The sequence below is a fragment of the Clytia hemisphaerica genome, unplaced genomic scaffold, assembly GCF_902728285.1.
Source record: "Clytia hemisphaerica strain Z4C2 unplaced genomic scaffold, Clytia hemisphaerica genome assembly, whole genome shotgun sequence".
In the NCBI taxonomy this organism is placed as follows: domain Eukaryota; kingdom Metazoa; phylum Cnidaria; class Hydrozoa; order Leptothecata; family Clytiidae; genus Clytia; species Clytia hemisphaerica.
The window spans coordinates 245501-270666 of NW_027103577.1; the positions used below are offsets into that span (position 1 = coordinate 245501).

Below are 25166 nucleotides of genomic sequence, written 5' to 3' on the forward strand. Positions count from 1 at the left end.
CTTTTTTTTGATCGGTACGGTAAATCCCACGCACAAAGCTGTTTTCGTTCACAAAGTTATTTATCCAGATCTCAATAAAAGCAGACAATGCCAGGGTTATCAGTAAGCCCCAAAAAGCTGATGATACGCAGGGAACGAGATCGGGTCCTGTGGAAGTGGAAAATCGTACGATTCCTATAATCATGGTCGAAACATATTGAGATTTTAGTGTATTTTAACGTTTTTCAGAATTTAAAGTTCGGGCGAGAATTGTTATTTTACTTTAGCATTTCCACTTTCTTTCATTGAATATTTCGATTTTGAAGGGGATTGATGGTCTCTAGGCTATATTCCGAGCCTTATTGGAGCAAATTTGAGCTTTTAAATCTAGAGATTTTAAGCTCGTAAGTCTCATGTTAAAACTCTACTTTCAAACTGTAGTTTAACGCGCTTAGAAATCATTTATGTGGTGTTTAAGATTTTGTAGGGAAATCCCCTTTGTCCTCCATGATTGTACTTAGGGTTCATGTTGAGGTCTTAGCGGAACACCTCCATCGGTCGGGCAAGGGTACCCTTCATCCCCCCCTCCTCCTTTGTTGCGACTTTTGCGTGCACACGATCCCGGGAAAAAATAGTTTGACTTCTGAGCGGGCGGGTAACAATTAATGGAAGGGTGGGCAATATGATGGCATCGAAGGCGTAGTAGAAGGTAGAAGTGTGAAAATGCGGCTCTAAGAGGCCGAGAAAACGGCCTCTTTTAAATCAAAACAACTTCGGCCGCCATTTTGGTACTTGAAACTTGAAGAAGTGGGATTCTTGGTAGTGATAATCATGTTTTTTGAGAGTGTGTTATGATTTTCAATTAAGATGTGTGGTATATTGAAGTATCTGGAAGGAAAACTATGAGCAGTACAATGTTTCTTTCTTTCAATGCACCCATTGTAAAACGATTACTTCAATACAAAGTTGGAAACGGAGAAGACGTTTGGTCAGAAAAAGCTATCAAAAGTTTGGTCAAGAAACTGAAGAAAAATGGTGGACTTCAGGAGCTGGAAAAAGCAGTAATTAATCAAGGTATATATAATATTTTAGCTTTAGAAGTCTCAACAGTAAGTTTTAATGTGAATATCCCAAAATTAACTGTAAAAAGTTCTAATTTTATATTCAACATGACATGACAGTCCCCCATCAAATTCCAACAGCCACACTTCTTTCTATCTTTAAAAGATGGGAATACAAAAAGGAGGCTGTGGTGAGTACTTTTAAGCTCAATATTTTGTTTAAAGAAAGGCGGCTGTCTCAAATATTATAAACTTATTTTGCTTTGCGTTGTTTTTTAGGCAGTAGGTTAAAAAAAAAGAGTCGGTCAATCAGTCTAAGCTTAAACTCCTATATCAGGATTGGAGACTAGGCTAGCGACTGCGACCTCTTTTATCTTTCCCTTTACTAGCGACTCCAGAAGTCAGGCAACTTCAGTCAGGCACATCCTGGCAAATGAACGGGGTATTTTTCACTTGCGACCATTGGCAAATGAACGGGGTCGAAAACGAAAGTGATGTAATAGTGCCGAATACCCAGTTTAATTGAACCGGGTTGGAAATATTTTGCTTCATTTCAAAGAACTGCATGGATGAAATTTTTTTTCCATGGGTCAATTTTGTCTTCGAAGATTGAAGAAACTTTTAACGAAAAAATAAAGTTCCCAGTTTTCTTCCTTTTTTCCCTTTTTCAGTTTGAAGTTCATTTTTATTCATTTTCACACTTTTAGCCTGAGACGTCCTATCTCATTTACACTGGGTGACGAATATCCCATGCAAATGCTCACCCTGTTCATTTGGCAGGATGTGCCTGACTGAACTTTTGTTGACGTCAAACCAAATGTTTCATTTTTCCGTGAACTTTAAACCCTTCAAACTTTTTTTCTGTGTACCAGTATGGATTTTGTGTAACTAACGCCGAAGACCTGTTATAAAGGTGTGCACCAATTTCTTTGCAAGCTCTTTGTAATTCATTAAGAATTCAAAACTGAAAAAAGAATACAAAAGAAAAAATAAATAACTAATAAATAACTTGAACAAAAAAATAAAGTCAAATTTGACACGCCTACTTTGTGAAAATCTAAGTTCTAGCAGCAATGTACAAAGAAAATTGATATTGATTGAAAGTCTAAGTCTAAGTTGAAAGTATAAGTCTGAGTTGAAAGTATACCGGGTGGTCCAAAAAAAACTTCCATGAATTTCAAATTTTGACGTAGAGCGCTCTAATTGAGCTATCAACTTAAAATTTTGCATAGTGAATTTTCAACATCTTTTATGTCCCTCCTTGAAAATTCAGATTCAGAAAATAATTATTTCAAAAGTTATAGCTATTTATAAATGATGTTTCAAAATTGACTTGTTCAAAAATTGGCGTCAGAAGATTCACAAATCATCAACCTTGTTTAGCGCGCGTTCTGAATGAAGACATTGCAATTACAATGCAATGTCCTCATGAAGTCATTGTATTGTTGCAACCAGAACTAACGAACTTTGCAGTTTCAGCCGACAGTTCAAACCAAACGAAGAGTAGAGAGTGAACGCACTTCGACGTCATGGTTTTTTCAGCAGATGACAAAGCTATCATCAAAAATGACATCCAAGAAAAGGGCTGGACGGCCTATAGGATTTGTAAGGAACATCACACCAAATCCTGGGTCCTTAGATCTGTCCAGAACCTTGTCAAAAAATTTCATAAAACGAGTTCAATGGATAGAAGACCTGGTCCTGGCAGGCCAATTACAGCTACAACCGAAGAAAATGGTGATCTTGTGGAGGAGATGATATGTTCCCAGGAAGAAGTCCCTGGAACGCATATAAGCCCCCAAGAAATCGCGCCCATGATTGGGATAAGTAGAAGCTCCGTTAAACGTTTAGTAAAACGAAGAGGGTACAAACAGTTTAAACGAATGAAAACGCCTCGTATGAGTGAAGTCACACGCCAGCGAAGAACGGAACGTGCTGGGAGACTTGCAGATCGATTTGAACGGAATCCACGCCTCATTGAAAAGTGCGCTTTTCAAGATGAAAAAGATTTTTCACTAGAGGTCCCTCTGAATCATCAGAATGATCGTGTTTATTTCAAGGGAGGCAAGAAGGACGTTCCTTTAGAAAATCTCTGTCATCATACAAACCGTCAATCAAAGAAGGTTATGGTTTCCGCGTGTTTGACATGGAATGGTGCCACCCAACCATTTTTTGTTAACGAAAGTGGTATGAAGGTCAATGCAGTAAATTACAAAAATCATCTTGAAAAGAAACTCATCCCTTCTGTTGAGAAGCTCTTTACCCATGAACAGTGGATCTTTTTACAAGATGGTGCTCCATCGCATGGTTCCAATTTGGTGCAAGATTTCATGGATGAAAGACTGCGGAAGCGTTTTGTGAAAAAGACTGACTGGCCACCCTCTTCGCCTGACTGCAATCCATTAGATTTTTATTTCTGGGACGCAGTCAAGGCAGAGGTGTACAAAGGTCGATTGAACAACCCTTTTAAAGATGAGAATGAGTTGAAAAGAAAGATACGTACGGTATGGAAGAAAGTCGGTTCAAATCGCGAGATAATCAGAAAGGCTCTAAAAGAGTTCCTACCACGAGTGAGAACTGTCAATAAACAGAAAGGTGGTTGTATCAAATTATTTTATAGTTAGACATCAATATTGATTGTGAAACCGTGGAAGAATCTGTTGCAAAGAAGTCTTATAACTTAAACTTTATCGATGTTTTTTAATGATTTATACGAACCATTGAGTTCACGAACAAAAAGGAATTCTAATTGACGTCAGTTTTGAACAAGTCAATTTTGACCTTATTTTTAGAAAACCACATAACTTTACAAAATATTAGTTTCTGACAATGAGATTTTCAGGAGTGCCTCGATTTAAGTTGAAGTTTACCCATACGAAATTTGAAGTCGATAACACAATAAGAGCACTCTATGTCAAAATTTGAAACTTATGGAAGTTTTTTTTGGACCACCCGGTAAGTCTATGAAAGTATAAATCTAAGTTGAAAGAAAAATGTAAAATATAAGTCTATTTACCAGCATGCCAGGAAATGTAGTGGTGAGAATCCTAGACAAAATGAAGAGCTTGAATGAAGTATGCTTGAGAGCTTGAATAGAGATTTGATTTGAATTGAATACTGATTGATGTTCCCAACTTAGCTTAAGAGTTAACTGGAAGCCATCTTGAATTGAGTTGAATTGACTTCAGTTGAAAGTTGAGAGTGATGTTAACTCCTCAAAAGCTAGTTGACAACTGATGACAAAAGCAAAGTGCTGGTTTTGTGTCAAAAAGCAAAGTGGACAAAAATTATAAAAAACAAAGTGGATATGTAATAAATTATGAATAAATCAATTATTTTTTGTGCATAAATTATATAAATTATTCTAAAATTGAATTGTATGTAAAATGCAGAACAAAACAAAGGACAAAGACCAGAACAAAGTGGACATGCAAGAAAACTTCCAAAATGTGTCTAGACCCTTAAAGAAAGCTCTGTCCACATGTGACAAAAAACAGAAAGACACTGAAAAACAAGGAAAACTTAAATTTGTATATTTTTGTAAATTTTGAATATAATAAAATAAAACCAAGAAGAACACAAACATGAAATTTTGTATTTCACGAGTTTCTCAGTTTACACTGCCCGGCCGGCATATGCAAAATTTCAATTGTCGTCAATATCATTTAAGATCAACTCATTGTACAAATCCAACTCATCTACAGGATGAATCATTACCAAGCCACGCGCTGCTCTGTAGGTGGTACGATCGAAGTTTTCGGTTTCGTTCCGGTATTGGACTTCAACTCTGCGAATGCGACCATCCTTGCTTGTCTCAACGTTCTTTATTTTCCCGTATTGGTAGGTATTGCAAAGCAGGTTTTCTTGTTTCTTGAATAAAACGATATCACCAACTTTCAGATTGAATGAATTGTCAAACCATTTGGGTTGATGCATGAGTTTTGGTACGTGAACTGTTAACCATACTTCAAACCAGGCATTGAAAAGCTCCTGATTTTGCTTGAGAAATTTGTCGGGTTTAGTTGTGACTTCGACTGGAAAAGTTGGACTTCTGTCGTTGTTGCGTCCTAACAAAAGTCTGTTGGGGGTCAAGATGTCAGATACTTCAAATTCTGTATGTCCACGGAGAGCCAATGGTGCATCATTGATAGTGTTAGACAGCTGGCTGGCGACGGTTTCCCATTGGAGCACGGAGAAACGATACTTATCGAAGTTGATTTCAAGGGACTTCTTGATTTCCTGAATTTTCCGTTCCACCTTGCCGTGCATGTGATGGCCGGATACAGGACAGGTTTCAAATTCAACGAGAACATCTTGAAAAAGGCGGTTTTGGATATCTCGAAACGATAATTTGAGGGTTCCGCATCCCTTGACAAGTTGGCTTCCTTCATCAGGTAGTAAGTACTTTGGGTATCCAACTTCACTGGCGAATCGTGTAAATGATAAGATGAATGCGGGCGTGCTATAATCATCCATGATTTTTATCTTGGTGGCGGATGTAGTTGTGCAGCAAAAGATTGCCATCCATATTTTAATTGTAGTACGTTTGTGAAAGTTTGAGTAGGATGTGAATGGTCCACACAAATCCACCTGAGTCGAAAAAAATGGAGGGGCGATGTTCAAATTGTGATTTGATATCGGTCCCATTTCCACATTGATCGTTTTTTTGGCAATGTACCGACACCTTTCACAGCGCCTTCGAATGAGCTTAACAAGGTCCCGACCATCAATGATGTATACAATTTGAAGTACATAACGAAGGACAGTTTCGACACCAGCATGCTTGGCAACTGGGTGGTTCCAATGGATATGATTGATAATGCTGAAGGCTATTGGAGAGTGCCTATCCACCAATGGGACAACAAATGAAGTTGTGGTGAGATCGAGCATAATGCTAGTGAGTTTTCCGGTTGCTGTTATATTGTTTGTGGGTAGAATTCTGCCAGTATAGTATAGAATGCCATTCTTCATGGTTGAAATTCTTTCATACTTCCTTTTTGGTGAGAAGGCTTGTACTTCTTCTGTAGCCTTTGTAAAGAAGTATTTATGTGCTGATTCTTCAATTGGCTGTGAAGCGAAACGTGACAATCTTTTCTTTCGACATTTGAAGTGAGAGATGAATTGATAGGCTGTGCTCATGATTTTAAGTGATCTCTTCCAACCATACTTTATTGGATTGATACGGTATTCTGAAAATTCTGACCGTTGACTGATTGATGACAAGTGAATGGATGGTTGGATGTTGATTGGATCGATGATTGTGAGTATCTGCTCTTTCTTTGCAGATTTGAGTTCTTCATTTGTGAGCTTGACTTGATCGACAGATTTCGTTGGAAAGGTATCTTCTGGATCGCACATCCATTCAAACCCTTTGAACCAAGTTGAGTTTGCAGATACGTCAGAGATGGTTGTGCCACGTCTTGTGCCTATGTCTGCGATCATGTTTTCTGATGTGACAAATTTCCAAGATGATAGTTCTGTGAATCGATGGATTTCAGTAACTCGAGTTCGGACCCATGGCTTGAGTTGCTTTTCGATGCCGTTGATCCAAAAGAGAGTGATTTGACTGTCTGTTAATTTTAAACTGGATTTGAGGTGTGTGCCAAAAGCTCGTCTGACAACTTCTCCGGTATGCGCGTTAAGAGTTGCTGCAAGGAGTTCACCTCTTGGTTGAGTGGTTCCATCAGGAATGAGTCTTGAACGTGCGAAAACAAGTTGGCATGAAAACTTTCCACATCTTCGCTTGAAACGTGCATAAATTGCTACACAAGCAATGTTCTTTGAAGCATCTGCTGTGTCGATTGAATTGATTTCTAGGTTAATAGCATCTTCTGGTACAATTGCACGGTTGTACTTAATTGAGGAGATTTCTTCCATCATTTTGAAATGTGAATCCCATATTGGTCTCAAATTGTCTGGAATGCGATCGTCCCATCCAATACCAAGATCGACAAGTTGGTGGAGATCAAGTTTCATTGCGGCTGTCAGTGGTGTAATCTTTCCTGATATGTCATAGAGTTCAGCTACTTTTGAGACACAATGTCTTCGAGTCAATTTGGTTGGTACATTGTTGATCTTGACTGGTTTTTTGCCTCTGACCTTCTTGGCAAAATTGAGCTCGCTGACATCAAGAGAGACAACATCTTCCTCTGGGTACCATTTCATGCCTGCAACACCAATGCTTTCTCCATCTGATGTCAGGTCTGGTTTGGGTTTTTGGTGTGAGAAAGTGATTCCTTTAAGTGAGAAACCACCACGATTGACAACTATTTCTAACTCGTCGGCACGTTGAGTAGCCATTTGCATTGATTTTTCTCCTGATAGACAGTCGTCCACATAGATGTCTTTCATGATGATTGAAGCAACTTCTGGGTAATCTTGTGAGGACAGTTGTCCGGTTTCCCTCAGGGCTCGCTCGGATTGGTTTCCTGAAGATTTGACGCCATAAATAAGTGTTTTAATTACCTTCTCTTTTGGGATCTTTTTCTGGTCAAGGTTTTCTCCCCATATATAACGTTGTAAGCACCAATGATGTTCGCGAAGACGGACTGAATTATACATCTTCCTAATGTCGGTGTGGAAAGCTGTATGATGTAGCGACCATCGTATGAGAATCTCAACCAGTCGGTTCATGTTGTTTGTTCCCTTCGCAAGGATGTCGTTCAGACTGTATCCTGAATCAGTTGGTTGCGATGCATCAAATACAATTCTGCAGGGTGTTGATATGGAGTTTGGCTTCCATACCGCTCTCCACGGAATGAAATTGAGTACTTTAGTATTGGATAGCATATGTTGTTGTTGTGGTGTGAGGTTCTCTACGTAGTCAACGTATCCCATTGCTTGGAGTTTGGCTTCTGATGCGATGACATCTGCTTTGTCGGTTGGTTCTTTGTCTAACTTTCTCAATTGTTGGAAGTAGACTTTCAGTGCTTTATGTTTGTTGTTGGCCAGCTTGGTCTCTGGGTTGTGAAGGAGTGGTAAGTTTGCATGTGATACGCAATTCTTCAAATCGACTGAGACGGATTGGTTGATCAAGTGTTGTTCCACTTCTTCCTTCAAGCTGATTGATTCAATTGATTCACTTATTTTGCACTCTTTGCAGTCTCTGCAATGAACACAACGATACGTGATTTGACTACCAGAATTTTCGGCTTCTTCAAATATCTTGATATTTCTGGTGACATGTGCTGTTGGATGTTGGTCGATCTCTAGCATAAGGTCTTGTTGATGGTCTTTCTCTACCTTGACGTGAATCAGGTCGATATCTGGTAGGGTTGTAAGCTGCTGACTTGACAGTTGACGATGGGTTGCAAGGAACGCATTCATTTGATTTATTGCAAGGTGATGTTGGTTGATGACGTTGAAGGCACAATGAGGGCCCCCTACAACACCACGACTGCCATCGCTGTTCTTGAACAAAGAGCGGAAGATTGTTAAACCGGTCTTGAGTTGGAATACTTCTTTTGGATGGTAGCGTTGATATTTGATACCAAGCATGATGTCTATTTCCCCACCAACAGATGATGGGAGTGATGGCAGATCTTCTGGGTTGCATCCGGTTTGTCGATATGCATTGATGATGTCCTCCTCCACTTGTTTGAGTTGGTAAGTAGGGAAGGTTGAGGTGATCTTTGGAAGACAGAGTCCTTTAAGTTGTGCGTCATGACCGTCATGTAGTGGAATGTTGATTTTGTAGGAGCCAGAGCTGATTGTTTTTACATTGCCGACACCTCCTATTGGGATGTTGCCGCCATACTCCATCTTTGCTCTCTTCCCCAGACGTTTGACTGCACTCTGGGATATGACCATGTCGCTGCATCCTGAATCAAAAAATATCGTAAGCTGTTGGCCATCAACATTGATTGTTTGAAGAATGTAGATGGCATCATTATCCTCCTCCTCAGCATCTGATGCTGATGGTTGTTTGGAATTAGTTGAAGAGTTGAAGGAAAGAGATTTTGTATCAATGTGAAATGCAAGTTTGATGTCTTTAGAGAATTGTTGAAGTCTTGATTGTCGTAGAATACATCTTTCTTTGAAGTTTTGAAGGACTTGGTGGGATTCTGGAGTTGTAGCATGGTCTTGACAGATGAGAACATGCTTTTTGATGTCGTAGTCGTCATGGGATGGATGTGGACAGGTAAATTCGCGTTGACATCGTCCTTCTTGATGTTTACCTTTTGCTTGTTGAGCGCCTGGAAACAGACACTGTGTGCAGTAACCCTTTTGGCGTAGGGTGCTGAATCGTTGAGATGGCTTCATTTGAACAAACTCTGGACAGGAGAAGTATTGTAGCAACTTGGAATTATTAGGACCATTGGTTTGGACGTGCCCCTTCTCACCGCAGATGAAGCACTTTGTTTGGATGATTGGAGATTTGTTGTCTGTAAGATGTGATGAGCTTCCACCACCTCCTGGTGATGTTTGTCTACCACTTCCTGAAGTCTTTCCATTTCCTGGTGTTTGTTTACCAGGGTTGATTGTTGTTGGTGATGAACAGTGTAGCATCTTGAGTTGTTGGATTGATATTTCTTTCTCTAGGAATTTGATGAATTCCTCCCAGATAGTTGATTGATGAAGTGTTTTCCCTTCAAGAAAGGAAAACCATTTGGTTTGGCGGGTGTCATCCATAAGTTGATAAACATCCTCAAGTGTTTTTCCATAAAGAAGAAAGTTCTCAATTTGGTGTTTCTGAGCTAAGTTCATTGTATCTCTCATGAAGTTTAGCATTTTACTAAGTGACTCAATTTGTTTCTCAGGGTCACTTCTGACACGCCATAAACGAGTAGTGTTTTGAATATCAGACAGTTTCTTTGATAAAAGCAGTTTTGGGTCTCCGTACGATAACTTAAGTCTACGCCATATTTCTTCAATGTTGTCAACTCCCTTAACAAGGGTCAGGGCTGGCCCCTCAAGGTAATTGTTTTTGATGAGGTCAGGAAGATGAGCGGAAGGTGTTGATTTTGAATGCAATTTCTCAAAGTCACTTTTGAAGGAGTAAAAATCCGAAGATGAATCATACCCTTTGAATTTTGTTAGCTTAATGTTCAACTTTGAAGATTGGAATTTCTGCTCCTTGGCTATCTCTTGAACTTTGAGTGTTGATTCGAGCTTTGTGATGTAGGTAGATTTCAGTTTAGCGAGTGCATCGTACGACTTAGTAACAATATCAGTTTCATCCTTTTGAAAATGTTCACTTACAAGGAGTTTCTCCATATGCTTTGTCAGGTTGTTGATACTTTGTTGATGTGAAGAAAGATTACGTTCAGCAAGTACAAGTTCATCATAGCTAAATGCACTTGGATCCTCTTTAAAAACTGCCTCAAGTGAAGTAATAGTAGATTTTACCTCTTTCATTAAAAAGTCTGATAATGATTTTTTGCGTTGGGCGTTTTTCTCATCAGGGCGGACTTCTTTTCGACGAGCATTGACGCGTTGAATGACTGTCTGTGCATTATGGATAGTTTCATTGTAGGATTTAAGAAAGTTTTTCTCGTATTCTTCTGTTCCGATAGATTGAAGTATTTCATTATGTAGTACTTTCAGGCGGTTGCGCATTGTTTTTACTTCCTTAAAGAGTTGTTCCAGTTCACTGTACGTCATAAACTCAATGTCATAATCTGTACCGATATCAGCAATTTCACTAGAGAGAACATTCTGTTCAATTGAAATGTTTTTAATATCGTTTTCCATAATTTGGTCTTTGATTGTTAAACCTCGGACAAGTTGTGAAAGATTTGCGTCAACTGATTGTGTAGAGGTATCACTCTCGTATAAACTTTGATATAAGTTGAACGTTTGCTCTAATGTTGATATATCAGCATCTGATTCATCGCTTGATGATGCTTGACTGGTTGTTTCAGGTGGCAATCGTATGCCTTGAGTGCCAAACGATTTATAATTGATGGGTTTGTTTGCAGCCGCACGTGTGCTTCGACGCATGTAGCTGTTGGTGTGCTGTTTTGAATGTTATAAAGGTGTGCACCAATTTCTTTGCAAGCTCTTTGTAATTCATTAAGAATTCAAAACTGAAAAAAGAATACAAAAGAAAAAATAAATAACTAATAAATAACTTGAACAAAAAAATAAAGTCAAATTTGACACGCCTACTTTGTGAAAATCTAAGTTCTAGCAGCAATGTACAAAGAAAATTGATATTGATTGAAAGTCTAAGTCTAAGTTGAAAGTATAAGTCTGAGTTGAAAGTATAAGTCTATGAAAGTATAAATCTAAGTTGAAAGAAAAATGTAAAATATAAGTCTATTTACCAGCATGCCAGGAAATGTAGTGGTGAGAATCCTAGACAAAATGAAGAGCTTGAATGAAGTATGCTTGAGAGCTTGAATAGAGATTTGATTTGAATTGAATACTGATTGATGTTCCCAACTTAGCTTAAGAGTTAACTGGAAGCCATCTTGAATTGAGTTGAATTGACTTCAGTTGAAAGTTGAGAGTGATGTTAACTCCTCAAAAGCTAGTTGACAACTGATGACAAAAGCAAAGTGCTGGTTTTGTGTCAAAAAGCAAAGTGGACAAAAATTATAAAAAACAAAGTGGATATGTAATAAATTATGAATAAATCAATTATTTTTTGTGCATAAATTATATAAATTATTCTAAAATTGAATTGTATGTAAAATGCAGAACAAAACAAAGGACAAAGACCAGAACAAAGTGGACATGCAAGAAAACTTCCAAAATGTGTCTAGACCCTTAAAGAAAGCTCTGTCCACATGTGACAAAAAACAGAAAGACACTGAAAAACAAGGAAAACTTAAATTTGTATATTTTTGTAAATTTTGAATATAATAAAATAAAACCAAGAAGAACACAAACATGAAATTTTGTATTTCACAAGTTTCTCAGTTTACAAGGATGTGCCTGACTGAACTTTTGTTGACGTCAAACCAAATGTTTCATTTTTCCGTGAACTTTAAACCCTTCAAACTTTTTTTCTGTGTACCAGTATGGATTTTGTGTAACTAACGCCGAAGACCTTCGGCGTACAACTGAAAGCTTTTTTGGCGCATTGGCGTAAGGGTACTTACAAAGATTGTTTGATTTTCAGTTGGCGTAAAGTAATAATTCCAGCTCGGCGTGAATGACTCCATAATCCATTGATTTTTAGCTTTCATTTGGCTAAATTTGCTTTCACTCGCTTAAGCTTGCGTTAATTTATTAATTATGTTGGCGCACGCGCCTCTTTTCCCATCATGCATGCATGCACCCTTATTGAAAAAATTGAATGTTGGTACAAAAGAAATTTTGCTTGGCGCGAGGCTTGCTGTACGGAAAAATATCTTTGGCGCAAGATTTCGTAGAATCCATACTGGTCTATTTATGCTAAAGCGTTCCAGTTTTTACTAAAAGAAAGCCCGTGATCTTAGCTTTCCAGCGGGCTAGACGGCAAATTGGTAAAGTTGCAACTATCGATGAACAAATGTTTCAGGAAATAGAGGAAAATGTAGTTGAAGGCTGAAACTTTGTATGTTTATCAGAAAAAGGGTGAGGAATTCAAAAATCACAATCGCTAATTTTAGTTCTTTGATTTTCATGTAGTTTTATCACTTTTTTTCTTCTTTAGCATGGGAATGTCCCAAAAAAAAGTTTATATTTCTGCCGAAATGGATTTTCTTTTCATTTGGGGTTTCTCCTTTCTGAAAAACTTATTCTTTACTTATAACTTTTTGTTCCTTCATTTCCAGAGGCTCCTTGAAAATGGGTCCTATCAACTTTTTTGACTCATTTTCAACCATTTCCAAGCTAATTTTCTTCAAAAACAAAAATAAAACAATGCAATGTCTTCTTTTTTCAAGAAAATATATATCTTTCGTTATTTTCATAAATATACATATTTTACAAATATTTTTATATAATAATATTCTAACACCATCAAAGAATTCTCCCTCTAAATTTCAGGTCTCTAGCTACACTAGAAAAAGAGATATGTAAAATTAAAGAAGCCTGACTGGGAAATATCTTTTTTTTCTTTTTTGATACATTTTTCGAATTTTTCCAAGCTGTTTTCCTAACCTTTTTTTTGACATTTTTAGTCAAATTTTTGACACTAAAATTTCAATATCTTTACAACCACTTATCCTCTAGAGGCCTATGACCCCTCATTTTCTTTCTTTTTCAAAGCTCTACAAGAAAGGATAGGTTTTGAAGAAAAAAATTAAAATTTGAAAAATCTTCTGGAGTTGCTTTTATTATTATTATTATTAATTTATTTGGTAAAGAAGGTCTAAGTTTTGTTTTCTAAGTTTTGTAAAATATACAATGCAGTAAAATACTAATGTGGACCTACTAAAATTGTAAAATAAAATATAAGATAGTTATAAAAATATAAATAAATGGATGATATTTATTGCATGATTATAATAAAATAAGTAAATTGTATAAATATGTAAAATCAATTAGTATTAAAGTCTTTATAAAAAAGTATATAAACCTGGATTTATTAGTTTAAGATTGTCCTGACTAGACCAGACACAGGAACGAGGGGATTGATTAATAAGTTGGTATTAGGATAGAATTAATTAGCAAAACTTGAGACACAACCTACACCTACCTTTACAATAATACAATGCTGACAAGTTGACACAACATAATGACAAGTAATCCCTGTGAGAGAAGTTTATATCGAAATCTGCAATAAAAACGAAAGTGGTCAGTTAGGAACATTTGGCAAGTTCCTGTACGCGGCCGCAATCAAAAAAATCATAGCATCACTCATTAAAAAATGGCGTTCGTGTCTTTTGGCACCCGTAGCCTCTCAGTGCAGTGAAGTCAAGTTTGAAGTTATTCTCTATTAGAAAAATGGTTAAAAGCAGTCAAAAGGCAATTTACCTTACCTCATGAATTTGTCTTTGTTATGCTAAAATAAAACAAACCTTTTATCATGCTGTCTAATTACAAAAACCTCCAATCACTACTTCTCCGCCATCTTGTTTCACTTTAAATGCCGTATTTTAAAATGTCTCCCTTTCGACGTTGAGCCCCAGGGATACTTAATAATAAAAGAGATTTTAAGATTAATGTTGAAATGCGTATTTTTCGATAAATTTAGGCGATATTCAACAAAAAATAAGGTGGTTTTAAACAAATCTTTGACAAATTGGCATTTTTTTCTGTTCTAATATATATATATGTAAATCACGTCAAAAAAAGAAAATTATTCCGCCTTTACTTTCACTTTCGCTTTCATGTTATGCGAATCTGATTGGATGAATACCGCTCGCTACTGCTCACTAACATATTCTGATTGGCTGTAAGTCTTTAGTTTTGGGATTCTGACTGGATCATTTCCCGCGCCACGGTTGAATTTTGATTGGTTGAAAGTTTCTGATTGGATGAATACCTGAAAAGTAAACATAGTATGTAAGTATTTTGGTTATCAAAACCTAAAGATTTCCAGGGGGTTTTATTCATTTTTAACGACAATAATTAAGCCTACAAAACACCGAGAAAAAAAAACAACATAGAACAGGTGTATTTTGTAATGCAGAATATGATAGTGTGAATCTTTTTGAAATTCTATGCTAGGATTTTTTCTCAATGCCACGTAACTATGCCTGGGGTGCCCGTCGCTAAGACCTTATGTTAAAAATGAAAGCGATTACAGCAAAAATTCATCAAAAATAGCAATTTTACTAATACCTCAAATATTGATACTTGACTGTACTGCATTGCCTTGCACAACGAGCGACGTGGCTGTAAAATCCCACTCTTCATATATTTGTCTCAATCCGTGATCCTAAGGCTTAGGTTTTTTCTCAACTTCAATTTACTAAAGAAAGCGGGAATTCGATGCAAAAATTAGATTGTCAACAAAGCGCCGTAAAAAATCATTGAATAAAAGAAGAACTTTAAATCTTAAATATTTTCATTTTGAAGAATTGGTGCAAAGAAGTTTGAAACATGGAAAAGTTTCATTTTTTATTGGTTTGATCGCAATAGGGGACTTGGAAAACTTTCTCGTAGTAACTAAAAGGTGAAACGTCAGAGAAACGGGTAGAAACGACACGGAAACAATATGGAAACGGGTGGAAACCAGTGGAAACGAAACGGAAATCTATGTAATAACGCTAGCCCAGCATTAAAGATACATCTCCGTCTATCACAGGCTTTGCATAACCGTAAGAGTATACGGATATAGGTAATCTATGAAAAAGTCGTTGCAGTGCAAATCTTTTGCAAATTTAAAAACCCACTTTCCCGTGGAAATAATTGACGTTTTTTGTTTTTTTGGGACCCTTGGGGCATAAGCTACCCGTTGACCACAAAAATTCCAAAATTCTTGAATTGACCGTTGATAACATTAGAACGGGACCCAATGACGTCACAAGTTTGGGAAAAACTTCAAAATGCGATATCTCGAGTTTGAAAAGGAGTTGGGAGGCCGTTGACCCCTCATTGGATCGAGAATTTTAATGGAAAATAAGTTAGGAGGGGTAAGAGTGGGTATATAGAGACTTTCGAAATTAAATATATTCAAATTGAGGCATCTTAGGTCCGATGACGTCATCAAAAACTGAAAAATACAATATCTAGAGTTTGAGAAGGATTTAAGCAATGATTGACCCCTCATTGGATCGGAAATCATCATGAGCATATATTTGGTCAATGAAGAAATAGTTACAGTAGAGTGAAAAGTTTATTACACATTCGATGACATCATTTAGAGCCCAAATGACGTAACAAAACATAAAATTTGTCATATCTTTAGTTTTAAACCATTTTAAGTGGTAATTTTTCGTTCTTTGGGATTAATTCAGTCTATAGTTTCCCCTTTACTATCAAAAGGGCTTATGATGCGTTCAGCTTATCTACTCCTCGGCGAGTTTATGAAAAATTTCTCAAATTTTGCCAAGGGGTTGATTCGAGTATGAAAGAGGGATTTCGTGCAGTTTTAAAACAAGAAATCTTATTGTTTTTCGAAAATGTAGTTATTATTTGGTCTTCTAAGGCGCGTCATGTTGACCTCAAATTCGTAAATACAGCAAGCAACATTTTTTTTATATATTTTCCATTCTTACACACTGATGATATATTGACGCTCTCAATTTGACGTTTTACTGCTCAAGTCAATAAGTTTCCGTTTTCGATTAAATTGAAATCGCTTTCAAACTTACTGAAGAAACTCTCACAATTGAAGATTTATTATTTAGTAAGCTTTTATTTACTATTTATTTACTATTTCTTATTAAGAAGTCCCATTCTATCTCTTATTCCATTTGAAGCATAAAAAGATATTTACGATATGATATGTACTCCCGTGGTTGATGAAAACTTATTTTAATTCCCCTTAAAAATAAACAATACCATCTTTATCATCCTAAGGGCTTTGCTAAACTGGCGTTTGCGACGACGGGAACCGACTAATGATACAACAGAAGCTTTGTTCACTGTTGGTCGTTTACCTGTTTTCAATCGTTTCTCCCCGTTTCCAATCGTTTCTCCCCGTTTCCATGTCATTTCCACCAGTTTCCCTGACGTTTCTCCCCGTTTCCAGGGCGATTCCCCCCGTTTCCATATCGTTTCCAGGGCCAAATTGAAAAGTGGTCAACCAAAACACGAAATCAAAAATCTTACAAACAAAATAAGTAACTGTGATTTTTTTTAAAAATAACCCTTAAATTTTCCAATTTCAACTTTTAAATCAACTGAGCCGCCTTTTTAGTCTCTGTAATCAGGTGATTATATCGAAACACAACTAGTGAGGTTTGTCACGGAAGGACAAGTGTTAAAATATAATGGACCTTCTTTTTAAAAATAAATGATTAATCAAAAATGAAATGTTGTTTTAAAACAAGTACATACCCTAGTTAGTTTAATAGGTTTGTTCATTTTGAAATAAGTCAAACAACAAAAAAGTACTGCAAGCAGAAACTTTTTTCAAATATCGAATTCCTTCCGTGACAATTTCAAGACAAAAAGTTTTTTCACCAGTTTTGTGCAAGTACACTATTCTTGATATTATTGCAAGTTCTAACTATTGGTACCCCCTAACAAAAAATGAAATTACATTCCAAAGCAACCTCCTTCATATTCACTTACAAGGTCTGAAATTATTGTCCTTCCGTGACACTTTCACCTTGTCCTTCCGTGACGGATTAAAAATATCTTGTTATTTTTAGAAATCTTGGACTTCAATGGGTCTAATTTATTGCAGGAGAGTGTCCTACGAGGTTTAGAACCATTGGGAACCAGCTCAACCCTGTATGGAGCTCAGAATAAGCTTAACTAAGGCTCCAGTACAGCGCTGTAAGCTTACAGCGTAAGCCCAGGCAGCTCTGGAGGCCTAAAAACCGGTTTTCTGGCAAAACTACTGTTCCCAGCGGGTTCTAAAGGATCAAAATCGCTTCAGCACCATGGAAATTTGCTAATTAGAGTCTTTGGAAGTAGCTCAATTGCTTGCAAGGTTGCGTTTTTACGTTTTTTGCTTAAAAAAGCCTTAAAAACGCTTATATAGTGCTTTTTAAGCGTTTTAAAGCTATTTTAGTGAAAATTTGTCGGTTCTGCCCCCTTCACTGGACTTCAATGGGTCTAGTCCCAGGGCCGGCGAATCGGTTTTAAAAGTGAGGGGGCTAAATGATATTAGTGACTAAGGAGGCCCCACCATGGTTGGGGCCGACGGGCCGGAAAATTTTTGAAATTATGGCACTCTACATTGGCCTAGAAGTGGTCTAAATTTTAATTTTTGTGAAGTTATTGGGATGAAAAAATCAAAAAAGTTAGGCGTTTTTTTATACTGATAATCACCAAAGAGTATACTACTATATAATAACAACATGAAACCCTTTAAGTAAATAAAGCGAACTTTTACATGTTCAAAATTCATAAGTAAAAGTAGATTGGGAGCTTTAACAGTAAGTATACAGTAATAAAAATTAAAATTTTCCAAAGTAATTAAAGCAATGCTCTCGAGTCGACACAAACTCTCTACCAACTTCATCTAAATCAAGTTTATCCGTTAGATTTTTATATGGATATGGAGCAAAGAAAGATTGTTAAACCGTTATGGCATCATTATTGTACGTAGCCAAGTCTTTTTTCTCACCCTCTCTTTCTCTCTCACTCTTTTTTTTTTTTGCAAAAAAGTGGGGGGGCTACAGCCCCCCTAGCCCCCCCCCGGTTTCGCCGGCCCTGAGTCCATTGCAGGGGAGTAGATCAGCCCTGTATGGAGCTCAGAATAAGCTTAAAACTAAGGCTCCAGTACCGTGCTGTAAGCTTACAGTGTAAAGCCCAGGCGGCTCTGGAGGCCTAAAAACCGGTTTTCTGGCAAAACTACTGTTCCTAGCTGGTTCTAAATCCTCTAAATCGCTTCAGCACCATGGTAATATGCTAATTAGAGCCTTTGGAAGTAGGTCACTGGCTTTCAAGGTCGCGTTTTTACGTTTTTTTGCTTAAAAAATATTATCTTTCCTGTAAAATTTCCTAATTATTATCACCATTATGGTTGAACAATAAAAATACAGTTCCAAGGTTTTGAAATGAACTGAATAGTAAAAATGGCTATGATTCATGATATGATGTGTCACTTCACTAGTTTCAGTCAACATTTCTTACGCAATTGCTGATTTTGAAAAATAGGAATTTTTTCCTTCCGTGACGGTGTCCTTCCGTGACACTGACCTTTCTCAGTTGCAAAGGCCTGTAGCCATTGAAATTAATTTTTTGACTCAGTTCTTTTTTCAATGACAAGCAGATAGACATAAGTTTCTTCTAGTGGTATTTTGGTTTTAAAATTCTCTTTAAATTCACAGGAATCTGAATCAGCATACTTTTGTCTTTTTTAATGTCTTTGCTGCGTTCCTTCCGTAACAGAACCTTCAAAGCTCAATTATTCAACGCGGAAAAACTTTTATGAAATTTATTTTGGATTTGGAAGTAGTAGTACTATGAAGGCTTTAATTCAGGACCAATACTATTTTCATTAAGTTTACCATTTTTCAAAAATAGACCAAAAAAGGCTCTGATTTCCTTCCGTGACAGAAACGGGACTTTTCAATTTGGCCCTTAACCTGTTTCTCTGACGTTTCACGTTTTAGTTATTACGAAACTTTCTATGTTTGGTTTTTTGCACAAACCCCTGTAACTATGGGCTAGCATTCCTTGCAAAAATGTTGGCTTGAAATTGAAAGTGAAACCACTGAAAATGAAAGTAAAATCGGCCCGCACTCCAAATCTCGTAATCTTGATATAGCTATAGGAGTTTAAGCATAGACTGTCAGTCAATAGTTCTTTTGGAGAACGCGACAGCCTATTGAATAACTAATTACTCCACAACCAGTAAGTGGAAGTACCTCGATCTTAAGCATGTTTAAAGTTCACAATAACGACTTTGTTGTCAAAGAGATTTAACAGGCCAGATATCAACAGTCCCATGTTACGACCAATCATCCCAAGTTGGAGCAGTTTCGGTAGAGTTTGAGTTTGAAGTGTTTATTTTTTACAAGAAAACTTGATTTTATAGTTTAACCCTTTAACTGCCCGTCGTTTTTTTTAAGGTCCGATCTATTTGCCGCGGGAAAAAAAAAAGGTTCGACCTATTTGCCACGGGAAAAAAAGAAGGTTCGATTTCTTTGCCCATGTCGGCATTTGCCGACATGGTCAAAAGGTAGCGATTTTGACTTCATTTTCTGAATAATATATGAAGTATCAGCCAAGGACTATAATTTTGAGTTGAACATTGTTGAATAGTTATTTTTCAACATAGAAAAGCTTTTAACTAAGATCTTTTTTCATTTCAAACCATCTAATACAAAATCGTTGTAGAAGTGTTAAATTTTTGGGCAAAGGAATGGAAAGTGCCGATGTCGGCAAATCCCGACATGGGCAAAGAAATCGAAAATGCTCATGTCGGCAAATCCCGACATGGGCAAAGAAATCGAAAATGCTCATGTCGGCATATGCCGACATGGGCAGTTAAAGGGTTAATGGAAATCATAACTAGACACTTTAAGTCTTTCAAAACCTGCAAAGGTTTGTATCTAAATATACTTCAGTTGGTCCAGATTGCTTTATACAAATATTACTGATTAAAGTGTCCCGTTATTACCCCCAAATGGGAAAAAAGCTGGTGTAAAAATGGGACACTATCACTAATTTTGTCGAAAGTCCTTTAAATGATAGCACTTGGATTTGAAGTCATCATGTGGGTGTAAAACCTCAAATATCCTTTTAGAAAGATTTCTGTATTTTTCAATAACATTTTATACCTGTCCCATATTTTCCCCGAGGGTGTCCCATAATTACCCCCAAAATGCGGGATAACTTTTAAAATAAATTCAATAATAAAAATCACCATCAATAAAGATCTTTTCCAGCCCGCCAAAGTGCTTTATAAATGAAGAAAACACGCCAAAAGATACTCTACAATACAGAAAGTGCCATCGTTTAGTCAATTACCTTTGCAAAGAGCTGCCGCACTTTATCAAATCCAGATATGCTTGTCTAAAAAGAAGTTTCCAGTGTTAAAACTGTACCAAGATCGCACCACAGGTAATGGAAAGGTATAATTCAAATCAAAAATCAAAAATTGAAGGATGCAAAAACGAAATCAAAGCCTGTGAGAATAAAATGAAACGACAGGCCGAAGAAATAAACCATTTGAAATCACAAGACGTCAATGTTATAGTCAACGAAATGAAAGACAACACAACCTGAACCTAAAGATGGAATTTGATAAAAATCTAACAATTTTGCAACAGATGTGTCTTTACACTCTAGAATCCTGCTGAAATGCGTATAAAAGATTAATGCTGCAAAAGCACTATATCGTTTACTAGACTTGCAAGCAGAAATGCACTGCAAAATTTCTAAAGGAATTCATGAAAAAATAAACTGGCGCTTTTTGATGAAATTAACATTTTCAAAAACTATGAGAGTTTACCTAAATTTTCAACCAAAGATAAAAAAATTTGAACCGAGCCAACTTGAAAACTAATTTGAAGAATAACTTCCCAAGAAAAAGATCTATGGGGGAGAAGACAACCACCTAGATCTGCCCACAATCAGGATATTTCCCAGAAATTTTGTCAGACCTCAAACACTGACCTATTAAATAACAAAATTTGGTTGGTTGATTAGCTGGATGCTTTCATTTCAAGTTTTTCAAATTTTAATTAATTGTCTTGGGATCATGAACTTGATTCAGGTAACTCTCATCCTTGCTGTTGCAAATACATCCTGTAGATGACCGATGTTGTTTTTCTATATGAGGATTAGAAACTAGATTACATCCACTTCTGCTGACAGTAGTTAACACAATACATTGGCAAAAGAATCTCCCATGTCAGTTAGTCACACCTAACGTCCCGCCAAAATGAGTATCAAAGATTAATGCTGCAAAATCGCAAGTCAAAGAATCTGTGCAAAACTTCTAAAGGAAATTATTAGAGAAATACACTGGTGTTTTTTGATGAAACGAACATTATAAAACCCCCTAGGTGCAAAATTTCAAACATAAAGATAAATATAAATCTAGTAGATGGCATAGGACCAGCAGAAATTTCTGGGCTGGACAGAGATGGCCGTCTGGCTGAACTCAAGTCTCCAGAGTTGCAGTATGTTGAAGGTGGAGTTTGCAGGGGTTAGTCTAGAAAAATAGCATCCCTCATTGGTGTTTTGACAAAGGGTGTCGTTGAGTTGTTGCTTGTAGTGGATCCGGCCATCCAATTTAGTTGGTTAGATGTACTTGAAATCTTAAAAATTGGGCGACGATGTGCAGTCTTTCATTAGGGCCAGTGTTTTCTGTGATCAGTCGTTTGTCTTGACACACACCAATTTTGGCAATTGGAATGTGGGAACGCTAGAGAAGATCGTTGATGGACTCCCCAGTTCTTCAAAAAGATTATTATACATATTTACAAGCTAGGCTCACAGTGGGCCTCTAACCGATCTTATTTTACACTATTCTTGAATCGTATTTTGAGGGATGGTTTTCCCATGCATCGTTGAGGTTTTCTTTGAAGGTCTTTATAGACTTTGCTGAAACGACATTTCTCGGCAGTCTATTCCAGTTTGGCACACATCTGTAATAAAAGGATTTCGTTTGAGGTCCGTGGAAACCGTCATTTGCGAAGTTAGGTAGAAGCTCATGGGGGTGTCTTCGATTTGGACGCGGACGTTTAGTCAACTTGTCAGGTATTGTTGTTTTATCGTAGTAGTGGAGGTGTTTGTAAACCTGTACCATATCACAAAATCGTCTTCGAAATTCGAGTGTTGGTAAGCCGAGAATTTTGAGCCTACCACTATATGAAAGGCTGCGGTACGTTGGGACCAATCTTGTTGCACGTCTTTGCACTTCCTCGAGTAAGTTGACGTGTTTACGTAATGTTGGTGACCAAACTGATTGTGCGTACTCAAGGTGTGGTCAGACAAATGATGAGTATAGTGTACGGAGGATCTCTGGAGTTAAGTTGGTGAAACCTCGTTTGATGACACCAAGCATTGAGTTGGCTTTTTTTACTTGATTGGCTATATGGTCTTCAAATGTCAATTCAGCATCAACCAATATACCTAGGTCTTTTTGTTCAAATACGTGCTCAAGCTGAATATCACCAAGACGATACGGATGAGCGTGTTTTATATTTACGAATTTGCCGATTGTAAGAACGTGACATTTATCCGGATGGAACTGTAATAACCAATCAATGGACCATTTTTCGAGTGTGTCTATATCACTTTGTATGGCAAGCGAGTCATGGACTGAAACTACCTCTTTGAAGATCTTTGTATCATCTGCGAAAAGTAGCAGATCCGAAATCACCTTGTCGGGCAGATCATTTATGTACAGTACAAAGAGTAGAGGGCCCAAGACACTTCCTTGTGGTATTCCACTTAAAACACTATCTATGTTGGATTTTGCTTGGTTTACTTTTACCAACTGCTTCCTTCTACTCAGAAACGATGAAATCCAGTTCTTTATTGATCCAACTATGCCATACCCTTCTAGCTTTTTGCAAAGCCTACGATGAGGCACTGTATCAAATGCTTTAGCGAAATCAAAATAGATGCAGTCTACAACTTTTCCGTCTGATATCCTTTCACAGCACCTGTCGACATATTTCAATAGTTGAGTAACAGTGGAACGTCTACTGATGAAGCCATACTGCTTATCTGATAAAAGGTTTAAGTTTGTCAGGTGGTTTGTGATATGTTCTCGTAATATCGACTCCATCAGCTTGCAAACCACGGATGTTAAACTCACTGGTCTGTAATTGATGGCCAAGTTATGCGCGCCTTTGTTCTTGAAGATGGGCGTGACGTGTGCAACCTTCCAATCATCAGGTAGTACTCCTTCAACCAGTGTCTTATTCATAAGCCTTGAAAGGGGCTCGGAAATTTCATCGACAAGTTCTTTCAACATTCTTGGATGTATTTCATCATGACCAAAAGATTTGTTTGTATCCAGATCTTTGATTTTCTTACTTATCATATCTTTAGTTATGATGATGTCTGCAATATCTTGTTCTGTTCTTCGTGGAAATTCCGGAAGTTCTCCCTCAGGCTCGATGGTAAAGACACTGCAGAATTGTTTTTGGAGAATGTTTGCTTTCTCGTGGTCTTCGTGACGTAGCGATGACTTGTCTTTAGGTGACTCGAGAAGTGACGAAACACCTGTCGCAGCTTTCATCTTACTTCTTACATGCGACCAAAAGACCTTTGGTTTCGTTTTGGCTTTAGTGCATATGTTTCGTTCGTATGTTCTATGTGCTTGCGACATCATCCGATTTACCCTGTGGTAAGATGGTGGTGGTATGTAATAGGAATTCTTGTCCTTCGTCTGGCTAGTTCCTCGGTGATACTAAAGGGGAAAACTGTTGGCAAAGATAATCAATCAGACCTTTCAATCCTTCTTGAGTGGGTCAATTATGGGAAAATTTGAGTATCAGGTTATGTTTCACAGATAAGTTGAAATGGATTTACTGGAGATACGAAGGTGGACTTGGTTGAGATGGAGCTGACATTACAATCATGGCATTGTTGTTGAATATCCTCGGTGATGCCTGTCAAGAATACTGATTTTTAATGAATACTGATGTCCAGCCGACAACGGCAAGTGAGTAGGGGCCCATTAGGCAGCAGTTATCTTTAGATATCTTAAGTTGGACTGGACTTTAAATGTTGGTTTGCGGTCACCCACTTTTAAAATCTTGAGGGAATTCCCCTTTTGTGCCAAATATTACAGTGGTGATTCTAGAAGGGAATTCACAATTGTTAAGATGGAAGGAACGAGACAGGCACAACGGAGGTTCTGATTTGAAGAAAATCAATCTTCTTCAAAATGGCAATAAAACTTTTTAGGTCAGCAGATTTTGAGGTAGGTATAGTCGGATGACCAGGGATGACGGCAAACCAACATTTTCCAGCCTTAGTTCTATTAAAATCAAGTAACAAAAAACTTTCCATAGAAAAGGTTATTTTTCATGCAAAATATGATGATTATATATTAAACAAAGTCTATTTCAAATTATCTGGCAGTGTTATTTCAAACCTCAATAACTTTTTTTTGATTTTGTGCTTGTTGAAAAGGCAAACAGGAGTGGGATACTGTCATAAAGAAAAAACTCAAAAAAGATCGGAAAATGAAGAAGAAGAAAATCAACTTCTTCAACAATTGTGCTATAATTGTCATTTTCACACAAGTAATTCTTTGATCTTAGGACATCATTAATGTGAAAAAACTTTTCACAAAAATTTATTTTATCGAAAGATATAGTCCAAAGTTCAACAATCAAAAATCAACAAAAAAGAGTCCTTTTTTAAGTCAACCAAAGCAAAGTTTTGAGCTTTATTTTTTGATTGAATGAATATTTTTTGCATCTTTTTTCGCATTTATGACTTTTTAAGATTGAAGAGTTTCTGATACAAAAATGAAGATCGTTGCATTATTCTACAAGAAGTTGATTTTCTTCTTCTTCATTTGTCATCTTCGTTTTTCCATCTTTTGATTTTTTTTCTTTTTTGATAATATTCCACTCCGGATTATGTTTTTAACGAGTAAAAAACCGCTAACGAATTCAAATTCTATCAACATTTATTGAGGTTTGAAAAAACACTGCCAGCAAATTTGAAATAGACTTTAGTTTTTAATACTTTTGGCGTACAAACTTTTGT

General features: G+C 37.0%; 1 protein-coding gene across 1 annotated transcript in view; it reads left to right on the forward strand.

Moving 5' to 3' along the window:
- Nucleotides 1-720: 720 nt before the first annotated feature.
- The window catches only part of LOC136801228 (mothers against decapentaplegic homolog 3-like), a 32254-nt gene continuing 7808 nt past the window's right edge, over nt 721-25166 (forward strand). The window contains exon 1 of the mRNA XM_067057862.1: nt 721-1053. Within this exon, the coding sequence (XP_066913963.1) occupies nt 882-1053 (172 nt within the window). The 5' untranslated portion in view covers nt 721-881. The remainder of the gene's footprint in view (nt 1054-25166) is intronic.